The 22,246-nt window shown below is 36.7% G+C and overlaps 1 protein-coding gene across 6 annotated transcripts in view; it reads left to right on the top strand.

The window, feature by feature from the left end:
- The window catches only part of ATP9B (ATPase phospholipid transporting 9B (putative)), a 313,691-nt gene that overhangs the window by 182,279 nt on the left and 109,166 nt on the right, over window positions 1–22,246 (top strand). For all 6 annotated transcript variants that reach the window (XM_075062887.1, XM_075062888.1, XM_075062889.1 and 3 more), the window contains one exon: window positions 1,711–1,787. In XM_075062887.1, coding sequence (XP_074918988.1) covers window positions 1,711–1,787 — 77 coding nt within the window. The remainder of the gene's footprint in view (window positions 1–1,710; window positions 1,788–22,246) is intronic.

Raw genomic sequence — 22,246 nt, 5'->3', positions numbered from 1 at the left:
TGGTATGCATACTTCCACCTTTTCATGTTCTCTGTATGTATAAATATCTCCTGTCTGTGTGTTTCATTCTATGCATCCGAAGAAGTGAGCTGTAGCTCATGAAAGCTCATGCTGAAATAAATTTGTTAGTCTCTAAGGTACCACAAGTACTCCTCTTCTTTTTATGTATAACCTGTTGCTTGTGACAAGTTGATATATTACAGTGATAAGAGACCCAGATTATCTAATAAGTAGTAACATTGAAGTACAACTAATCCCTTATTCTGCTGAATTTATAGACCCTCTGTATTCAAAGAAAAAAGTAAATATTTTTAGGTGGTCATTAGTAATTACTGGCAATGAATGTGGATACAAGAATTTTACCCACATCTTTTCAGCTACCTCCTGCTTTCCCACTCACGTACTTCAAGCCACCCTTACCGTTTGACCTTTTAACATGAATGCATGCTTTCAAATGTGTATTGTCTTCCATGGTGCAAGCACAGTCACTTCAGTCCATAGTTGTGGTCCTGATTAAGTCATTTTAAAAATATCAAAATAAAAATTTAAAGTATCTTGCCTTCATTAACCTGTGAGAAGAAGGTTTGTAGGTCCCACATTTAAACTTTCTGATGAGCCATAGGGTAAGCCACCACAATAGGCAAGGCATGCTTAGCATATTGTTGCTATAAAACATTTCATTTTTTAAAAATGAGGGACAATTCAAATATATAATTTGAATTGCAACTGATTTCATATTTTACAGTCACAAAAAATTGCAGTGCTCGGGAAAATGAAAGACAAGTGTTCAGTATTCTACCAGAAATAGTGATGTAAGTGTGGTGATAATATTTTTTAAGTTTTCCTTAATAGCTAACCAGATTTTATGTCATGTTATAAGTAAAAACTGACAGAAGGAAGGTAAGAGGAACTCAAAGTACTCCTATATAGATTTTTGCCTCTTACAAATATAAGGCTACTTATGATGTTCTGATGAAATAAAGAAATGTGATAGCTCATCTTTACTAGTTTGTAAGTGACAGCAGAGCTTGCATTGATTTTTAGTTACTGCATTGCACATATTCAGTAATATTAGAGAGACAAGGTAATACTAACTCACCAACTTCATCTCTATAATACCCTGGGACCAACATGGCTACAGGAACACTACAAGCAAAATATTCAGCAATGTTGAATGAAATCAGAATTCACTGTCAGGGGCTGTCAATGGGTCTTTAGAACATAGTGTGTGCTCTGTTTTTTAATGTTTTGTTTTAAAAGGTTTTAAGTTCAAATGTATTTTTAACCATTAAAAATTTAGAGTGTGTTATTACTTTCACTGACATCAATGAAAGAGTATAATCACTTTTGTGGATGTTCATGAAGTGCTGTTAGCGTGCTCTGTGATGTCAATGGAATGGCATTTATCAGTTCATCATCTGCTGTGATTTACATAAACATAATAAGGTAAATTTAGATAAAGCTTGTCATACGGTCCATGAAATATTGTTAGCTTTTTAATGCTAGGAAGCTTTTGTTACAATGGCTAAAATGAGAAAGTGTGAAATATTATTATACATGTAGAAAGACTTGTGCTTACATGATGTTTTTGCTTATAAAAGTGGCTTGTTTATAGGATTGTAATTACTTGTAGGTTTTTAATTCTATTATCTTACTCTTCGTCTACCCATTTGGTAAAAATTCATAATCAACCCTTTTTATTTTCCCCAGGAACAGTAATTGGTGTTGTCATATACACTGGAAAAGAGACTCGAAGTGTAATGAACACATCCAATCCAAAGAACAAGGTAGGCTGGCATGAATAGAAGGACTGCTTGTTAAACACATTTTACTAACTTTTTAACGTTTTTTTTCCAAAGTACTAAATTAGATAAATAAAACATCATTTCACTAAATTTATAAGTAAATACCATTGGGTATTGCAGCAAACTGAGTATTTTAAACTGGCTAAATTTTAAATTTATTTGTGTAGCAGATGAGTTCTTTCTACTTGATATGTCTTAATTATGTATATTATAAATTGCTCTCAGTCTCATTTCAGAAATACATCTTAAAATGACTGTTAAAAGTGAAATGACAATGGTCTGAAAACAGAGCAACAGTAACGTATACCTGCAGTATAGCTTTAGACCCTGATCCTACAAATTCCTCCCTGTGCACCTACACTTGAGCTTGCATAGAGCCCCCTTGACTTCGTCAGCACACTGATTCAGTGGGGCTATGCGTGAGGGAAGAAGTCCACCACAAAAAAGTAGTTGCAGGATTAGGTTTTAGTTTGTGTACGCTGCAGTCCAGGAAGAACTAATCTAACATTAGAATGGTATTGGTTAGTTACACTTAGGTAAGTTTTTTGTTTTGTGTATGACAGAAGGTTCTCCCTCATGAGATTGCTTCCAAAGATGTCAAGTGGAGGAGTTGAGTGTTGTGTGCCTGGGCATGTGCGTGGTCTTCGAACGCACGTTTACTGTGTGATGGTATAAGTTCTTGTTTGGTGTGAAGTGGAAAGGGGTAATTTTTTAAATTGCTGAATGCCAGGTTATTTTATTTTTAAAAAATACTAAAAATATCTAGTTTAGAGAAATAAGAAATGGTAGGCCACCTCTTACTAATTGTTTCTCATACTCCAATGATGGAATTATTGATACAGATTATTCATGAGACTATTTCAGGCGATGTGACTCTCAGTATTTTAGTTACAGGGGTTCTTTTATATACTTTATGGGATACCATCAAGGCCAAGCAAAATAATCAGTCTTCAACCATGTTTATTTTATTATTAAAGAAAGGAAAAAAAAACATTAAAACAACTGAAATGGCAAAATGCAAACGATAAACTGGTTACTTCCATTATAATTTCTTCTCTATAAGAGCATTTAGCAGAAATTATACCTTTGAGAGTAGATCATCCTTTGGAGGTGTTCTTCATTTGTAAGTGAAGACCACATTATCTCATTTCCAAAATAATTGTGAATCTAGCTGTTGAAATCGTGGTGGAATCTGGACCCATGGAAAGGAGACTCTCTGGAAAAATTCCACCACGATTTCAACAGCTTCCACCCCACCATCAACCTCAGTCTGGACCAATCTACACAGGAGGTCCATTTTCTAGACACCACTGGTCAAATAAGGGATGTCATTAACACCACCCCTATATCGAAAACCTACCCGCACCGCTATGCCTACCTTCAATGCCTCCAGCTTCCATCCCGGGCACATCACCGATCCATTGTCCTACAGCCAACACTGAGGTACAACCGCACTTCTGCTCCAACCTCAGACAGAGACCAACATCTACAAAATCTCACCAATGCATTCCCAAAACTGCAATACCCGCACGAGACAATAAGGAACAGATCACAGAGCCAGACGTGTACCCCAGAAGCTCTTAATGCAATGACAAACCAAAGAAAGAAACCAACAGGACTTCCAACTGGCATCACATACAGCCGCCCAGCCCTAAAACCCTTTCCAATTGCATCATCAGGGATTCACAACCCATCCTGGAGCAATGATCCACACCTTTCACAGGCCTTGGGTGGCAGACAATCCTCGCCCACAGAACAACCTGCCAACCTGAAACGTATCTCACCACAACTGCACACCACACCATAGTAACATCCAGCTCAAGGAACCAATCCATGGCGACAAACTCGGATGCCAACTCTGCCCACACATCTACACCAGCGACAACCTCTCCATCACAGACCTAACTCAGATCAGCCACACTGTCACCGTTCATTCACACTGCACATCACCAATTAATATATGTCATCAAATGCCAGCATTCCCGTCTGCTATGTACATCGGTCCAAAACTGGACAAGTCTCTCAGGAAAGGATAAATGACACAAATCAGACAGTTAGGAAGGGCAATATATCAAAGCCTGTAGGAGAGCTACTTCAACCTCCTGGCACGCAAAGCAGCCTTAAGGTGGCCATCCTGCAGCAAAAAAACTTCAGGACCAGACTTCAAAGAGAAACTGCTGAGCTTCAGTTCTTCTGCAAATTTGACACCATCAGCTCAGGATTGAACAAAGACTGAATGGCTTGCCAACTACAGAACCAGTTTCTCCTCTCTTGGTTTTCACACCTCAGCTGCTAGAACAGGGCCTCATTCTTCCTGATTGAACTAACCTCGTTATCTCTAGCTTGCTTGCTAGCATATATATACTTGCCCCTGGAAATTTCTACTACGTGCATCTGACGAAGTGGGTATTCACCCACGAAAGCTCATGCTCCAAAACGTCTGTTAGTCTATAAGGTGCCACAAGATTCTCTGCTGCTTTTTTAGTCTTTTTAGTTCTTCTTAGCTGCTTATAATAACTTACTTGTAGAGATACAATGAGTTGTTGGGTATTTGCTGTTTAAGCAGGGTAGGTGTGGGGGGGGGGTGCTCACTGAGAGTTTTTTATACTCTTCTTCCTATTTCCATGAAATTATAGGAACGCATACCTTTTTCAGGCTGGTTTAGTTTCAGAGTTAGTTGCTGTCACTCTTTTGTTGGCCCAGTACCTCCACAGGTTTTCCTTAGGTGGTTCTTCACCTTATGCATATACTTTGTCTAATGAACTGGTAACATTTCCAATTGCGTTTGTTGTGCTGGTGGGAAAATCCCAGATAACCTTTTAAAGTTAAAGTGCAGCTTTTATTTTTATTCATACCATTTTCTAAGATGTTCTTCAATTTTAGTAGAATCAAACAGGAAATAAACTTTGGTTCTCAAAAAGTTTAAACTCCACTTTATATACAATATTTTAGTTCTCAAAACATTTTTTTTAATTAAATAAATTTTATAATTTCTTTAGCCTAAATAGGTGTTAGAGAAGGCTTTTTAAATAACAAATTTTGGAGAGACGTGAAATAGGTAAAGAGAGTTGCTTGAGCACTGCCAGTAATAAATTAATTTTTTCAATAAGATAAATATTTTATACTTAAAAGGCTTCTTGTATTAATAAATTTGTTTAGTAAGGACATTAGATTTCAGAATGGTGCATTTAACATTTTACCATTTATGTAGCAATGATATTAGGAAATTATATTTGGACCTTTACATGTAGTTAAGATATTTGCAAGTATGCATTTCACTAATGCATTGGTCATTTTAACATTTAAGTAATAAACAAAAATTTTAGAATATTTCCAACTACACACGTTTTTCCTGGAGCTTTAAAGACATAAGCAGGGATTTTTCTCTGAAAAGTAAAGGGTTTATATAGTGCCACTTTACTCCTAGGTTGATTGCTCTGATAACACAACTTACATTCCTTTTTACAGTTAGGTCTCTTCCAAAAACATGAATATTTTATATGGGTTTATGCCTAAGGACATAGACATAAAGTTGCTAGTCCTTGGGAGACAGAAATAGAAACCTCCTGCAATTTCTTTGATTAGCTTTAATATTTTGTAACATAGCTAGCTAAATATACTATGTACTGTTATATTTTCAAGTATCCTGGCTATAGCTTACCTATAGCTATGTCTTTACATTCAGTAAAGAGGAAGACAAGTTTGTAATGTCTTAATATTAACAAAAATAAGTTATACTAATGCTATTATTTTGCATCACTATTGAGATCATCATTTCTTGCTGCCCACTCTCTCCATTTTTGCCTGAGTGTTTTAACTAAAATGTTCCTAATTTAGTCTAATAAAAAATTTAGTTTAGGTTTAGTTAAGGTAAAGGTAAGTTAGGTTTTTCTAGTCCATTCTTTTCAGAATGAAATTCAAACTCTTTCCTTGTTAATCATATTGTGAGCACTGTTAAGGAAATATTTAGAAGCAAGCTATATTCCTTAGACATGTTCCGATTTTGTTTTAAATTATGTTCTCAGACAAAATACAGCATACTGTTCAGAAAGATTAAAAGTTGGATTACAAAAAAAGTTCATTGCAAAAAAAAAATTTGAGCACAGGGAATTCGATCTGGGAATCACAGATGCTGACTCTAGAACTGAATATTTCAAATTGGTCATAAACGAATAACTCAAGGACCAGACTTCTGAACCTGTGTCATCATCTCTTTCCCTTACAGTCTTTTTTTCTCATCCTCCTTCCTCTCTCCAGAGGTGTCTAAAGCGCTGCAGGATATGGTGACTTTCCTGTCTTTAGAAATCTGTTTTTTTCTTGGTTCAAAGAAAGCAGCATAAATCTTCTATTTTAGAACTGAGGAATAGTATCCCTTCCAAAATGATGGACTACTGGAATCTGCAAAAAAGTTTTTGGTGCATCCAACCAAAGATCCATATGTGGTTAGAAAGCCCTGAACAACTGTATTCTTTTTCTCCGCAATTTCATTGTATTCTTGGTTCCTTAGTAATTTCTGCAGTTGCTGAATGGGTTAAGAACAACAGGATTTCTAGACAGCTTTTCGTTTTGATAGAGACTTCCATTAACTGAAGTACTCAGGGGAAGACCTGATGTTTGCCAGCATTTCTTGTGAGGATAGCAAGTTATTAGAAATAGTCTGATATTGCTACTCCTTATGGAGCAAATTCTTATCAGTGGTCAACCTTTCTCTAGAAGCTGAAAGTCTAGAAGTGAAGTTGACCATCCTAGAATATCAAGTGTGCTTTTTACAATGTCATCTAGTTCATTTATTTTTTTATTTATTGCAGTCGTATTTTGCAGGTATTTTTGTCTTAAAATGACTAGTTTATCCAGGAAGTAGAAGCTAAAATTCTGAATTTGCCCATGTGGGAATAGATTTAATTAACAAAAAAGACAACCTTGGGTATTTTTAAATATACTAGACAAACTGCATGGTTTGGGATTTAAGGTTGCATGAGCAACCAAATTCTAGCATTTTCAAAAATTGGGTGCTGAACTTAAAAATTTAAATTGCTGTGTTTTCTAGGGTTTTTTAAGAAAAAAGTTTTTAAAAGTATATTATGTGTAACTGTAACAACTCATCCATCATGCATGGCATCATTATAAGATTTGAATTCTTGAAACTTCAGTAGTGCAACACAGCTTGAACTATGGGACTAACTGCATTAGTTGCCAAAAGGAGCAGGCTGTTATCCCTTGGGAGAAATGGGTCACAGGAACCATGTGCAGTGTCTGGAAAGTAGTTTGTTGAGGTGGGGGGAAGCATGACTGAACTGTTCTTTCCCTTTCTTCTCTTTTCCTTCTCCTTCAACCTTTCCGAGAGGCTGTTTGTTCCCAAGGTTCCCAGTTCAATACGTGCTGTTGCTTCTGCTTTGGCACTGGTAGCATAGGCCCAGCTATGAATTAAATGTTCACGTTCACTTATTTTGGCTTGTTTCCAAAAAAAATTCTGAGGGTGCAAGCGAGAGAAGGGAAATCACAATCTTCAGCAGTTTACAACTCAGCTAAACCTGAATGGAATTTCATAGAACAAGAAAAAGCACTACTTTTAGCCTGAGAGCTTTCCCACTGCTGAATTTCAAAGGCCAGCTGCAAACATCTGGAGATGTTAGAAGGTCTCAAAATGTAACAAGAGTCTTCTTTACAATAGAAAGTATCAGGCAGCCTAGTATAATGTCCACTGCTATCTCCCCCTATAATAATTCCTGAAACCTGTGATGTATAAGGTAAGCATTGATGGGCCCTTAACTAGTTGCCACTGCTTTAAAACTAACAAGAGAGAAGCAATGAAAGTTTCTAGTAACTGCTTTCCACTGACAATATATTAGATGAAGTCTAGTATTCCATCAATAAAGAGGTGATTTATGTGGTTAACTGCAATTAGCACTAATTAAAATTATATGCATAAATCTTCATTTGATGAAAGAATATAGACCACTGAATGCCTGTTTGTTAATTTAAATAAGTTACTGTATAGTATATTATTTAATTGTAAATTCCAGGTGTTAAATAAGTTTGTATTCTTCCAGAAATAAGTTAACTATTTCAGACTGCATATATCATTGTTACTTAATATTAAGGGACTAATCCTATATGGAAGGCATAGATGAGTAGCCAGCTCATTGACAGCCCACATATTCTAGAATGACACCCACCCCTTCTCCCCAGCACCACTTCATAATGTAGTAAATGGCAGCAAAGCAGTTATTGCTGCAAGCTTATAATGGCAGTATCTCCCAGTACTCCTGGACACGCACTATACAAGGGAGTTTCATACACCCACTGCATCCTGGCACCCACTGCTAACCTCATCCCACCCCTAATTCCTCTGAGAGATGAGGACAGAAAATCCACATGGAGAACACACCCTTGTAGCATACAGGATGTACCCCAGAATGCTGTTCCCTGCAGAACAGAAATAAACCAGTCCTGTTGATGTCAGAATCCTCTGAAGATACTGATGGGTAGAGGTAGAAGAGAAGATGATGCTCCTAAAGAAGTTTAAAGCAGCAATTCTTCAGTACAGGACAGTACATTTGCACCATACATGCTGTAACACTATTCATGTAGATATGCAATGAATAATGTTACAGTATTTTCTATTTTACAAAATCTAATTTATTCTTTAAAATGGAGCAGAGCTCTTCAGCCTGTAAAATGTTGGAGGTATGAAGTACGATTCAAACAAATAGATGTGAACAAAAGCTTTAAAGTTTTGTTCTCTATTAATTTGCCTTTAAAAATCATGTAATGTGATCCATTTGATACATAGACAGCCCAGATCTTTCAATTTATTTCAAGAGCTCTGTTACACTACTCCAAATGGAAATGTAGGTATTGACATGCCAATGAGTATGCAAAATATGATTCACATTAACTCCTGGAATTCTCTAGTATTGTCCCTCAATGTAGAATTTGATACTGAAACAGCATTTACTAAGGGATATATAGACAGGCCCATTAGTGCTTATCTGTGCTATAGTAGTCTGGCCAGGAGCACGTTTATAGACAAATCCACATTCAAAATAATTATGGAGACTAAAAGCATGCAAGCCTTTCATTACATGCAACTCAGATGTAGAAAATTTCTGGAAATAATATTTAGCATCTAAATACAGATTTATACCTTCAATGAAATGTACAAACATTAGTTCGCACAACGGTCTCGTGAATTAGATTACTAAAGTCTTGTCTACATTGTGGAGTAATGTACTCTACAGGGATTGTGATTTCTTGAGCACACTAACATGCATTAATTGGTGTAGCTGGTGTGCACTAAAGGTTCCTTACTTAGTGTACTTTACTGCAATACTTTTTCTAATAGTAGTATGTTAAAGTGTACCTGCAGGTTCTACATGGACCAATTAATGTGTAACATGTTAGTGTGTTTTAGATATCACACCCTGTAGAGTGCATTATCCCACTGGGTAGACAAGCTTGCTTAGACAGAAAGGAAAACTGAGTCAGACAAGTAAAATGCTTACCCAAGACTTGCATAGTCACCTCAGGATTTCCTGGCTCCCAGTCCAGTGGTTCTCAGACCACTAAGCCATGCTGCTTATCAAAGCAAAGTGAGACAAGCAAAGTTCTGGCCAATACCCAGAATGATCATATAATGATTTTGTTATTGATGCTTGTATCTTCAACTATGGAAGGAAACCTAAAGTCTGAGTGCTTCTGTGTTCACAAGGTTCTTTCATTTCAAAACAATGCAAATAGCTCTTAATCTTAGCCATAATCTTTCTAATGGGAATAGGTAAAAACCCTCAATTATAATGAATAAAACTTCAGTTATAGACTGTTTCTTATAACCTAAACCTATAGTTACCAGGAAGATACTTTATTTCAAGAAAAGGAAAAATTCTTCCAAGACGTTTAAAAAAAATCAATTGTGACAAGTTGCCATTTTCACGCCATTCATAATAATAAGTTACTCAGGGTAAAAACATCAGGAATGAAATGACAATACAAATTGCTTGAAGCAGTTATTGCAATCCCTTGAGTATATTGATTTGTGTTTCTAATAAAGAGATGCTTTTAAATATCTCACTGACAGAGACAGGTAATATGTGCCATTATGTGGATTAAAATGGCCACTTATTATTTTAATCTTAGTAACAGCATTTTTAAATAAAAGTTCAAAATGAAATCAATGCATATATGTATTTTCTGTGTGTTAGATTTTATATCAAATTAAAACATTTGGGGAGTACCTTTTTGTAGTCAAAAGTTGTTCCAAATTTTTAAATAAACATGCAGTGTTTATATTGCATAAAATGATTAAAAAGATAGACACACAATTATGTTTATATGTTACCCTATTTTACTTTGCAATTTTATCACCGAAGAGTTATAAAAAATTTTGATTAAAGAAATACTTGTTTAAAATTTTCAGAGTGTAAGTTTCATAAAAGAAACGCCTCTGATGAAGTGGATAATAGGAGTAAATCCACATGAATTAGTCTTCAGATAAATTTTTAGTGTCTATTAATACGAAAATAATTGTTCCAAAGCCTGATCAACAAAGGATTAAATAGAACAACAAACCTACAATAAAGTAATTCTGTGACATGTAGACAAGCTGCAGTATGGTTTTTAGGATTATGACAATACATGCACCGCCTTCGCTTGCATAATCAACACACTCTGATATTACAGCTGCTAACAATTAAAAGTTATGTTCCTTCATGTGAAATGTGAACATAAATAGACTTATAATTTCAGGCAGCAGTAAAGAGTCAAAGTGTTAAATGTTGAAAAAACAATCTAATGATAACATCTGGGAGATATTTCTGTATCATAGTATTGTAAAGAATATCTAAACTAGTGAACTTAGTGATACTTTAGATTGTGTTTTAAATAAGCATTTCATTTTGCATTGAGAAGACAAGTATTTCATGTTAAATAAACTGTACCCATTGTTTGTCCAAATATTTGTGCGGTAGAGTATAATTACAATAGGTAATTGTGTGTGTGTAATATATGTCAGTGTGTATCTGTGTAATGTAGAAATAAAAACTGCTTCAGAGACACTTAATAATCCTTTGAAATTGTACTTAGCAGCTAGTATTTTGCTAAGTCTAAACAGTGAGATTTAATACATTATATATAAAATATGTGAATGCAGCAACTGTCCCAACAGTTCTTTAAAATACTTCTTTCAGTGCTTGCCTGTCTAACAAGTGAGTGTGGTCTTGGAAACTCAACAGAGATCCTGCTGCATGGCAGGAAATACTTTGCTTTTAGACTGCTGTGTTAAACCATATTTGTGGGGGTGGAGCACAAAACAACTGGTATTGTATTTAAAAATACCAAAACTTCAAATAGTTTGTGAAGGCTCCAATCCTGCAAAGATTTATGCAAATGCTTATGTGACAGAATGCTGAAGCCTAACATGCAGGTCAGCACACTGATCACTGTGGCCATGGCAATATCTGATTGAGGAAATAAGAGGGAACTAGCCAATCAGATGGGGGCAGAGGGTTGAGATAAGCTCACTGGCCAGTCAGCTGACTAGCTTGATAAATGGCAGGAAGGAATAGTATTAATGGGGATAGACAGGGCTAGCTGTGCCCAGACTGAAGGAAGGATGATCCCTTTTTCTCCCAGGGCCCAAATTAACAGGGGCTGGAGGCAATAGGGTCATAGGTATTAAAATTGTTGTATTGTACTGTACAGATGTTGGTGGAGGGGACTTGAATAATTATAGAGTCGACACTAAAAGAAGGGAGTCTAAGCAGTTTCTGTGTGGAGAGAACATATACTCTGTGGCAGCTTAATTTAAGTAGAAGCATAAATCTTCATGGGATTGGGGCCTTTAGCATGCATCTTTCTTCTACAGTAGGGCCACACTGGCCAAACTTGCAAACTCTCATATAATCATCAGAACCTCTGTTCTCCTTGGTGCTGGCTACCTGGATTGTGGTGCAGTGCAGGGAAAAGAACAGGGGCTGCTTCATCTGCCTCCTCCCCTGTGCAGTTGGTACAAGGTACCTACCTATATTGTCATGCAAGCAAAAGTACAATCTATATTTAATGTAGGGTACTTCCTGCTAGGAGCCAAGGGGAATCTGGAAGGTAGATGGAGTCTGTCAGATTCACAGACTGCCTTCTGATCTGTATTGCTCCTTGCTTTGGAGCTCATAGCAAAGTCACAATTGAATCCTTAATGACCAGGCATCAGTTTAATTATGGTTTACTTTTGTATATATCTTCTTAATATTTCAGCAATGCATAGATTTTTTAAATTGTTTGGGGTCTTTAATGTCATAACTGTAGTATCCGTTTCAAATACTACAGCTCATGAAGTTGTCCAGCTATACCAAAAGGAGGACAGGAGACACCTGATATGGTTTTAATCGGGCTGCAACTTTATTATTAGATGTCTAGGACTACCCAGCAGATAAGTGTACTATGCAGATACTCCATAATCATTCATTATCTACCCATGGGGCTTCTGCGAGCTTCCCTCTTTGTCCATCCAGGTTCCCCAGTCATAGAAGCCCTGAATCCTCCACTCCCATTCTGCTTCTTTAATAAACACTTCCTTTTTAAGTCTTTTACCAAGTCATTTTTCAAGTCAATATATGCTGTCCCTGTGCAGTACTTGCACTGGACATCTGCCTCACACTTACAAAATGAGTTGTGACATAATAGCCTAAATCCCCTCCCTACTCACCATAACAGAGCCCTCCCTGAATCCACTGTGGGGCAGGCAAAAAAACCCACTCCATCTTGACTAATCTGGTAGTTAGGGAAAAGTTCCTTCCCAGCCCCCCTAGAAAGGAGCAGCTAGTATGATGCCCACAGCAGGACCTGATCAAACCTGATATTTTGCCACCTCAAGGGGAGAGTGGATGGCGCTGCTATGCCTGGTTTGGAAAAAAGAGGCTTCTTCCCCTGTGCTTTGCCCCTTTTTGACTTCTCTCAGACCTTCCAGTCCTTGTGGATGAATCAGCGTCACCATGCTGACCCACTCCCCATTTTGCAGTAACTTCTGAGCCTATTGCTTCTGCCCCAGCAAGCCAGACAATGCCCTCCTCCCCGTTAAAGGTACTGTGCGGTCGTTCTCTAAGAGGCCTTTGGATGTGCTGTTTGTTTAATATTTATTTGTCTAGTTAAATGTCATTGTATTCCTAATTTTCAGTTCAAAGAACCTCCACATTGTATTTTAAAAAATTAGTGACTCAGATGCAAATCCAAGCATATCTATGGATTGTTCTGATATGTAGCATGGTGTGTAAGGTTAGAATTTGACTGTCCGTGTTCATTATTTTTTCTTTCAGGGCTGTTGAAATATGTGGCTAACCTATACAAATTTCTATAGTAATTTGTAATGTGGATAATAGTGAATATTATAAACAACTTGGTATTAGCATGGAATTGCATTATATCCACTTTCCTACCAAATGAGTTAATCATATTGATATTACATTTAATACCTTCGATTTTATCGTAAAACACTATTGAAATTGTCATTTGTTGATTAGTTTTCTGTTGGTCAATACAGTTTTAAAAAACTGAACATATATCCCGCTACACATTATTCCGATGATGCTCTGATTATTACAGTAATCTTAAGATTATAGATAGATTATAATTTGTAACACATCTTTATGAGATGAAATTTTTTCAGAAATTGGGCAATAGATATAAAGTTGACGTTTCTATAACAAAATAGAATTCCTACTAAATCCTTTTTCTGTATCTCAACATACTTTCCAAAGACACATGAAGTACATGTATTACATTATAGAATTTTACCCGCTTGATTGGCTAAATTGAAGCTCAGTGTAGATGCTGCAGTCTTTGCTACAGGATGGCCAAATTGTAACTGTTGGCCTTTGCAGTTGTACAAACTTTATATTATTCTTTCAAAATTTTATGAGTGTCAAATTCCTAAAAATCTTGCCTGTAGTTATTTGTTGACATTATTTTATGTAAAAGATGGTATTTTAAATTGATCTAAATGTATTGATATACTGTCCATAGTCCCATGGCGCTGCTTCTTCAAGACGTGCAGGAGGAGGTTGCTGAAATCATGAGTTCAAATTTGCACAGCATGAGACAAATGCTTTTGAAATATATATTTTCTTTTTCCTTAACGTGAACATATTGCATCGGTTCTGCAAACTTCTATTTCCACGTTGCATATCCTTTATACTATTTTTTTTTTTTTTGCTTGATTTAGCAGATGGAGTGGGATGAGCACGAAGAGGAAGCATTTTCATTATCTTACTGTTGGACTTTGTTGAAAAATTGAACAGATACTTGAGTTTTATTTCTTACTTCAGTACAATATTCTTGATGGAATGGCATATGCAGTAATATACAATAGAAATATAGTAATAACCATAGATACACTGAATTTCTAGATGTTACTATCAGATTAGTCAATCTTGATTTTATAAACAATGAATAGGAAAAAAATTGAAATTCAAATAAAAGCGTAAAAAAGGTCTAACAAATATAAATGTAAGATTATTATGTAAGGTGTATATATACCTATTCAAGCATGTTATTTATGTTTGTTACAACTTAGTGAAGTTTTGCTGAAGTATTTAGTCATTCAGACAACAATTTTCTTAACTTAAAGTCAACATTTTGTTGTTTTATTACAATTATAAAAATTGTTTCATTGCCTGAGGATGCAGACACGGTCTGAAAAACACACAAGACAGAGAAGGGAATTTTCTTAATGGATCAATTTAATATGTTTTTAATTCCAAACAATATAAAGAAAAATGATTTATTGCAAGGTTTAATTTCAGTCTAAAATGATATATTTGTTTTATTCTTTGGATAAACGTAGATATGGTAACATCAACATTATTATACTGCAATGACTGTTCATTCTGTCTCACTGGCAGTCAAATCAGCTTGCTATGGAATGCAATTCCAGCCTAAACATCAGATTGAATTGTGCTCTTCACAATGCTTTAATCAGTAATCAATTCTATTTGGATAGATATGTCTTAAACCTTGGCTTTCTGGATAAAGTTGAACCTGTCAATGCTAAAGGTCACTTATAGATGTTAATTAACCAAGAGGGAAATTAACAAAGTAAGATTATTTATTTATTTTGCCTGACATTTTGTGATATTGTCATTCTTACCTATCTGTGATGTAGGGGAAAAAAACCTGTTTTTAAAACACAAGATTGTTTTTTTATAAGGCTGAGATGCATAGTAAGCCATGTATTCTTAGGCTGGCTCTTCAGGTAAAACTGTTTCTGGTGAGGGCCCAATCCTGCTTTCATGGACATCAAAAGGATCAGAATTGGGTCCTAATGGTAAAAAGGTAAACTGAGAATTGGAAAGGCAAAAGAGAGTCTGTGGAATAGCATTTGTGTAGTGAGGCTTAAACATTAAAATAACTCTTGTTATATACTGTATATTCAGAATATGCAGCAAGATGCATCATCATTATCTTCAGTCTTTTCCTTTAGAAATGTGAGTAATTTTTGTTAAAATGAGAGCAGCATTGGCAGACACACACATCAGTGAATCTGCCTGGTGTGCCTAAAATGAGCACATAAATAGTTTTTTATACTGCTATAACTTGTAGGCAGTGCTCAAAACAGTGAATTTAAAAAGTATTTTATATAAAAAAGCTTCCATCCTATTTTAATATGACTGAATATCAGAAGCATAAATCCTATGTGTACCCATTCAACATCAATTTAAATAGTAGTAATCTTTAACTTTCCTCCTAATTGTTAAACTAGTATTAAAGCTGGGTTTCAGGGTGGGGGTGACTCAGTGTCTCAGATGTTTTTTTTTCTTTGCAGCAAGTTATATTCACCAGTTGTAGACTTAGAAATGTTAATGCAGCAAAGAGTCTTGTGGCACCTTATAGACTAACAGACGTTTTGGAGCATGAGCTTTCGTGGGTGAATACCCACTTTGTCGGATGCATGTAGTGGAAATTTCCAGGAGCAGGTATATACGAGCAAGAAGCAGGCTAGAGATAACGAGATACCTGCCCATGGAAATTTCTACTACATGCATCCGACGAAGTGGGTATTCACCCACGAAAGCTCATGCTCCAAAACGTCTGTTACTCTGTAAGGTGCCACAAGACTCTTCACTGTTTTTACAGATCCAGACGAACACTCTGATACTTGACAGAAATGTTCATTATAAATGTTACTTTTGTTTTACATCTCATATTTTTGTTGAGAGGTAGCCTCTTGGATTTCCCCTATTTAATTTGGAGTGGATCCACTACTTTGGACAAAAGTTATAACTCATGGGTATTTCTGATCAATCCAGTGGAATAGAGACTGAGTTCTTTTTTCTGAAAGCTCCTTTTGCTGCATATTTGTTCAATTGACCATACCCTTCTCTTTACATGCAGAAATGGTTCCTCTGAGATCATTTCCTTTGTGATAGTATTTCTAAAAAGATTATTTTCCCCTGAACAATTAGTTTCCCTTTATTTTTTTCTGGAAATTCTGCAGGCGGAATGAAATGCAGTGCTTGGGGGAAGATTCACTTAGCACCTCCTGCATTTAACTCTCCTCTGCCCAGCACCACCAACATTTAAACAGTTCACCTGCTCCTGCATGTGGTCCAACATATTGAAGACACTCTCAGAGCAAAGCAGTTCAGTCATCTGAGACTTGCCTGCCTCTCCTTTAGAATTGCCATTGTGGGAGCCAGCCCTTCACTGCACTGGCAAACTGATGATTTATATATGCAGATGTACTTTTTTGTTCCAGTACTGGTGGTCTGTTCCTTAACAGATGATGAATCAAGTCATATATCCTGCCAGTCAGCTCAGGTGGAGGAAGGAAAACTTGCTCAGGGGAAAACCCCTCTTAGGGTATGTCTGCACTGTATCTAGGAGGATGCTTCCTGGTGCAGGTAAACAGACATGTGCTAGCACTGCTTGAGCTAGTGTTCTAAAAATAACATTGTGGCCATGGCAGCAGAGCGGGTGGCTCAGGATGGCCACCCGAATACAAGCCCACTTAACCCCCTTACTACGTATCCTAGTGGCTACCCTGAGCCACCAACCATGTAGTTTCACTGGTATTTTTAGAGTGCTAGCTTGAGCAGAGCTAGTGCATATCGGTGTAGTTGCACTAGGAAGCACCCTCCCAGCCGCAGTGTTGACTTATCCTCCTACAGCTGTAATAATTGCTTACTATTATCTAATGGACTTCAAAAGAGGCTCAAAAGCGGCACTGGTTTTATTTCCACTGCTGCAATTGGGGACTCCTATGATTGGTATAGCAGGGAGCCAACCCCCCCTTCTTATAGCCCACCTTAACCCTCCTATGAGGCGGGGGTGGATGATAAGGTCCCAGCAATGGATTTGGAGGGAAGAAGAGGGGACCTGATGGAAGCCTCTCACCCCAGGTATGGTAAGGTTCTGGCACTGGATTTACTGGAGGGGCATGGATGGAAAAAGATGGGGAGCTGGTAACTCCCTCCCCCCCCCCGGGTAATTATGGAATAAACATGGGGTTACCTGCACTGTACACTGTTAGCTGCCAGGTAGTCCCAAACATCTAATAATAAAGTTGTGACCTAATTAAACCCATGTCAAATATCTCCTGTCCTTTCGGCATAGCCAAACCAAAAAAAAATAAATAAATCTAGAAGTAGAATAGCAAGGTTGTTGTAGATCACTCTCATTGGTGAGAATCTGTGCACTCTTATTTGAAATAATGGGGAAAATATATTTTTGGTTAGAGCAGCAGAGAATCCTGTGGCATCTTATAGACTAACAGACGTTTTGGAGCATGAGCTTTCGTGGGTGAATACCCACTTCATCAGACACCGCATCTGACGAAGTGGGTATTCACCCACGAAAGCTCATGCTTCAAAACGTCTGTTAGTCTATAAGGTGCCACAGGATTCTCTGCTGCTTTTACAGATCCAGACTAACACGACTACCCCTCTGATTTTTGGTTAAAAGTATATTGTAGTGAAAGTAAAATCGGCCCATGGTCTGCACATTGAAACATTTGATATTTGTCTTAATCTATACCATAAATATAATATAAAAGATTTTGACCTGTTATTAAACTGGTTATTCCATGGTGTGCTAGATGATATAATTCATAACCTGAGAATGGGAAGGTCTTTAATAATCGGTTCTTTGTACAACACTATACGGGTTAACCTTACTTGTTTTGGAATTTGCAGTTATGCTGCTCATAAATAAGAGAGACTCTCTTTTTTACATTACTGTGAAATTCTCCTTGATATATTGTGTCTTGATTAAAGTTTTGTTCAGTTTCCAATATATTTTCAAAATAAACTGTGTGGGTACATTCCTTTCTTCTTTTTGCCTCTGCAAGTAAAGATGTGTGATTTTAGAACCAAACCAGTTTTAACTTCTATACCTTAAAGCTGAAATAAAGATTGGGTAAAGAGACAAGCTTACTAGTAGAGAAATCTGTGTAACAATTTTTTAGAATAGTAATCTAGAGAATCAATAAAAAGTGAGCTTGTAAGTGAAATGGTATAATAAGAATTTGGCTGCCTTGAGAGCTATTATGGAAGTGACAGGAAGATGAGGAAGACAGCATATACTACAAAATATTGTAGGTGCTTAAAATAGTCTTTTTAGAACTAGTTCATTTAAATTCCAGTCATTATAGAGCCATTTGCTTATCATTGTCATAGTTGTACTTTGAGAGTAAACTAAAGAAATACTTGCAGTATTTCATTGCATAAAATTAATCTGATGACCAAATTCAGTTTACTTCAGTGTGCTTTTTTTATATAGCTATGAACAAGAAGACTGTAATGTCAGGCTTTAGATTTGTTTAATAAAATCATATTGATGCATTTCTAATACCAAGTGATACTTTGTTAGAGAACAATATTTTAATATAGACCTAAATGGATTAATATGCCTAACATTTGATTGTGTTAGTCTCCCTAGAATTGAATGACTAAGTGTATTTCATGAAAATATTTGAGTATATATTGTTTGTCTCCAGATAGATAAGCCATGGTCTTCAAAATTCTCAAAAATTAAATGAAAATGTTCTGTTTTGGACTTGTGCCAAAAATATACAGCATATATTGTGTTTAATGCACCTTTGGGATCGAGTCTTGTGACGTGTGGTTGTACCTATTTGGTGCATCATACAGTAGAGCTTCTGAGTTATGAGCACCTCGGGAATGGAGTTTGTTCGTAACGGAACAAAATGTTATGGTGGTTCTTTCAAAAGTTTACAACTGAACGTGGACTTAATACAGCTTTGAAACTTTACTAGGCAGAAAAAAAATACTGCTTTTAACCATCTTAATTTAATTAAAACAAGCACAGAAATAGTTTCCTTACCTTGTCAAATCTTTTTTAAACTTTCCCTTCATTTTTTAGTAGTTTAACACAGTACTATACTGTATTTGCTTTTGTGTGTGTATCTCTGCTGCTGCCTGATTTCATACTTCCAGTCTCAAATGATGTGTATAGTTGACCGGTCAGTTTGTAACTCTAGTGTTTGTAACTCTGAGATTTTACTGTATTTCCAAAACAATGCTGCTGTGCTTGTATGTTAAAGTTCGTTAACAGATTGTCCTTAGTTACATGGAAATTCATGCCCAGAACTGGACCTTGAACTATGCTACCATATACTAATCATTAGTGACCCATCACATATTCAGGAATTGCAAACAACAAAATAATCTGAACATCTGGGCCAGAACAGGATTATTACTAAATAAGTTTTTCCACTTGTTAATTTTCTCATGTTTTATTTATTTTATATTATTGCTGTAATATATTCAGTTTTTTAAAAGAATAAATAAATTGTGTAAATTATTCAAATTCAGAAGACTATCATTTGAATGTTTGAGTTGTGATCATGATTTTTATTTAAAAAATAAATATTTGTCTAGTTGAACTTTCATACATAGTTATACCTATAGCTGCTAGTTAAAAGGCCCTCTAACATCAGGCATTTCCCTATGTGTAGGTACAGTACTTACGGATCATGATCAAGTCACCTCTTAAATTTCTTTTTAATGAGCTGAGTAGATTAAACTGCTTAAGTCATTTGCTGTAATGCGTGTTCTCCAGACCTTGAATAATTCTTGTGGTGTTTCTTTGAACCCACTCCAATTTTTCACCATTTATACAGAGTTCTCATTTCTGTTGTGAATATTGTCATTTCTGTTGCAAAGCATATCAGTTACCTTAGGCATCCAAGTATTACACTGGAGTTCAGTATTTGGGAGATACATCTGTGTCAATGTGAATGTGGTCCAGGTAGTCTTCTCTTTGGTGAGTCATACTGGAATTTCTGTGACAGATGCTCTCCCTTTCTAGGTTTACATGTCATCTTTTACTTTCACTAATGTGAGTTTAACAGCCCTTGAAGCCCACTAAACATCAGGATTCACAGTAATCTGAGATGTTAGTGCTAATATATATATATTTCTTTTTTTATTGTGGACCTTGTAGTCTCCAACAAAATAACTCCATTTATAGAGGTAGAAAGACATAATGCTGGCTTGGGTATAGGTTCAACACTGCTGTTCCTAATTTCAGATAGAATCAAGTATCTTGTTTACACTTTTATGGTCAAGTTACTTGTAACTTTCTGAAGAAATGTGGCTGTTGCCTTTGCCTTGTAACTCCATTCAGTGTGTAAGACCAGGAATTGCTTTAAACTTGAAACTAGTGTACTAGATGGCAGATGAAATTGGGACTTGACCTGTAAGATGGACAGAAATTATATGCAATAACTTATGGATCTTCCTTTCCTGAACTATTTCACCCAGGGTAGATGTTCTTGCATAATTTTACTTAAATTGTTCCCTTTCCCATCATCTTTTCTGAGTATAAATAATTCTCTGAGATATACAAAATAGCTTTAGTTTCTTGTTCCTTTTATAAATAGGAGAAAATGTTATTTTGTGGAAACTTTACTCAACCTTAGTTTCCAGGAGTAGAAATCCAGTCAAATAGTATCTCTTAGAGAAGAGACAATAGATTACCAGTAAATCAGCTTCTCTGAAGATACCATTTAACTGCATTTCTATTTGCATACCTACCTGTCATTCAGAATTAAGAGTTATGCTTTTAGATTATTGGCTGTCTTGTCATGTTATCACACTGAGATATTTCTTATATAAATTAGGCTTACAGGTTGAGAAACTTTTTGCTTCCCTCTCTTCAAGAAATTGTTAATTGTGTTTTGATTTTCTGCTTAATTGTCAGTATTTTAATAGCCTACTACAGCAATTCTCAAACTGGAGTCCATGGACCCCTGGGGGTCCACGAAGGTACTGCAGGGGGTCCACCAACCCCACAGACCAACTTCTCCCCACCCTCTTTCAACTCCTCTCCCTCCCTCCCAGTGTCTCCTGCATGCTGCTGAACAGCTGTTCACCAGTGTGGAGGAGGCATTGGGAGGGAGGGGGAGGGGGAGGAGGGAGGCTGGGGAATGCCTGGGGGAGGGGTGGAAAGAGAGAGGGAAGAGTTGGGGCCGGGCCTGGGTCTGAGTGAGAGGCTTGGGGGTCTGCAAAAAAATTTAAATCAAAATGGGGGTCCTCAGATTGCTAAAGTTGGATAACCGCTGGCCTACTATTTATATCCTGCTGCCTCTCATCTGTGAGACTCACCGCATCCCCTGTCTGCTTCATACTGTGTTTTTTTCCATTTTTCTCACTTCCTTCCACTCCACTTGTTCCATTCTTCCTCCTTTTTATCTTCACCACTCTGTTTCCTCCAGTTCCATTTACTTTCTTGTCATTCCATCCAACCAAATCCAGATTCCACATCCATACCCTCTTCTGCCCACATAACATTTCACTAAGTTCTAGCCTTTCTTCTTTGTTCACACACAGCTAAACTCTCATCTTGGTCCTCCTCTTCTCTCATCTTGTCTACTGCAGCCTTCTCCTCTCTGGTCTTGCCAAATCACATCATGTCCCACTTACATCTGTTCAAAAATCTACTGCAAAGATAATTTTCTTGGCACATCATTTCAATCATGTTACTCCCTCTCCTTTCATCCCTCTACTGACTTTCCCATCTCCAACCCATCAAACATAAACTACTTGTCTCTGCTTTTAAAGCCCTGTACCATCTCTACCTCCACCTATCACCTCTTATGCACTATCAAAAAGTTGACTCCTATGTCATCTCTTCATGGTCCATATGTTAAATTTTCGAACAGCCACCTTGGTGATTTCTCACATGTTGCCCTCGTGCATGGGAGGAGCTCTCCATAAACAACTGCAAAGCCACCGCATTGATTTCCCTCAAATCCCTTTTTAAAATTCTCCTCCGCTGTCATCAGTACAAAAAAAAACTGACAGTGGTTAAACAATTAGTCTGCTTTTAATGCTGATCAGTACTGTCTCATTATCTTGTGCTATCCCTGTCTGTTCTGTTTTATATCCATCTGTTGCCTCTTGTCTTTACTTAAATTATAAACTCAAAACAAT

The sequence above is a fragment of the Chelonoidis abingdonii genome, chromosome 2, assembly GCF_003597395.2.
Source record: "Chelonoidis abingdonii isolate Lonesome George chromosome 2, CheloAbing_2.0, whole genome shotgun sequence".
Classification (NCBI taxonomy): domain Eukaryota; kingdom Metazoa; phylum Chordata; order Testudines; family Testudinidae; genus Chelonoidis; species Chelonoidis abingdonii.
Note: the sequence above shows the minus strand (reverse complement) of the source record. Positions and strands in the feature narration are given on the sequence as shown.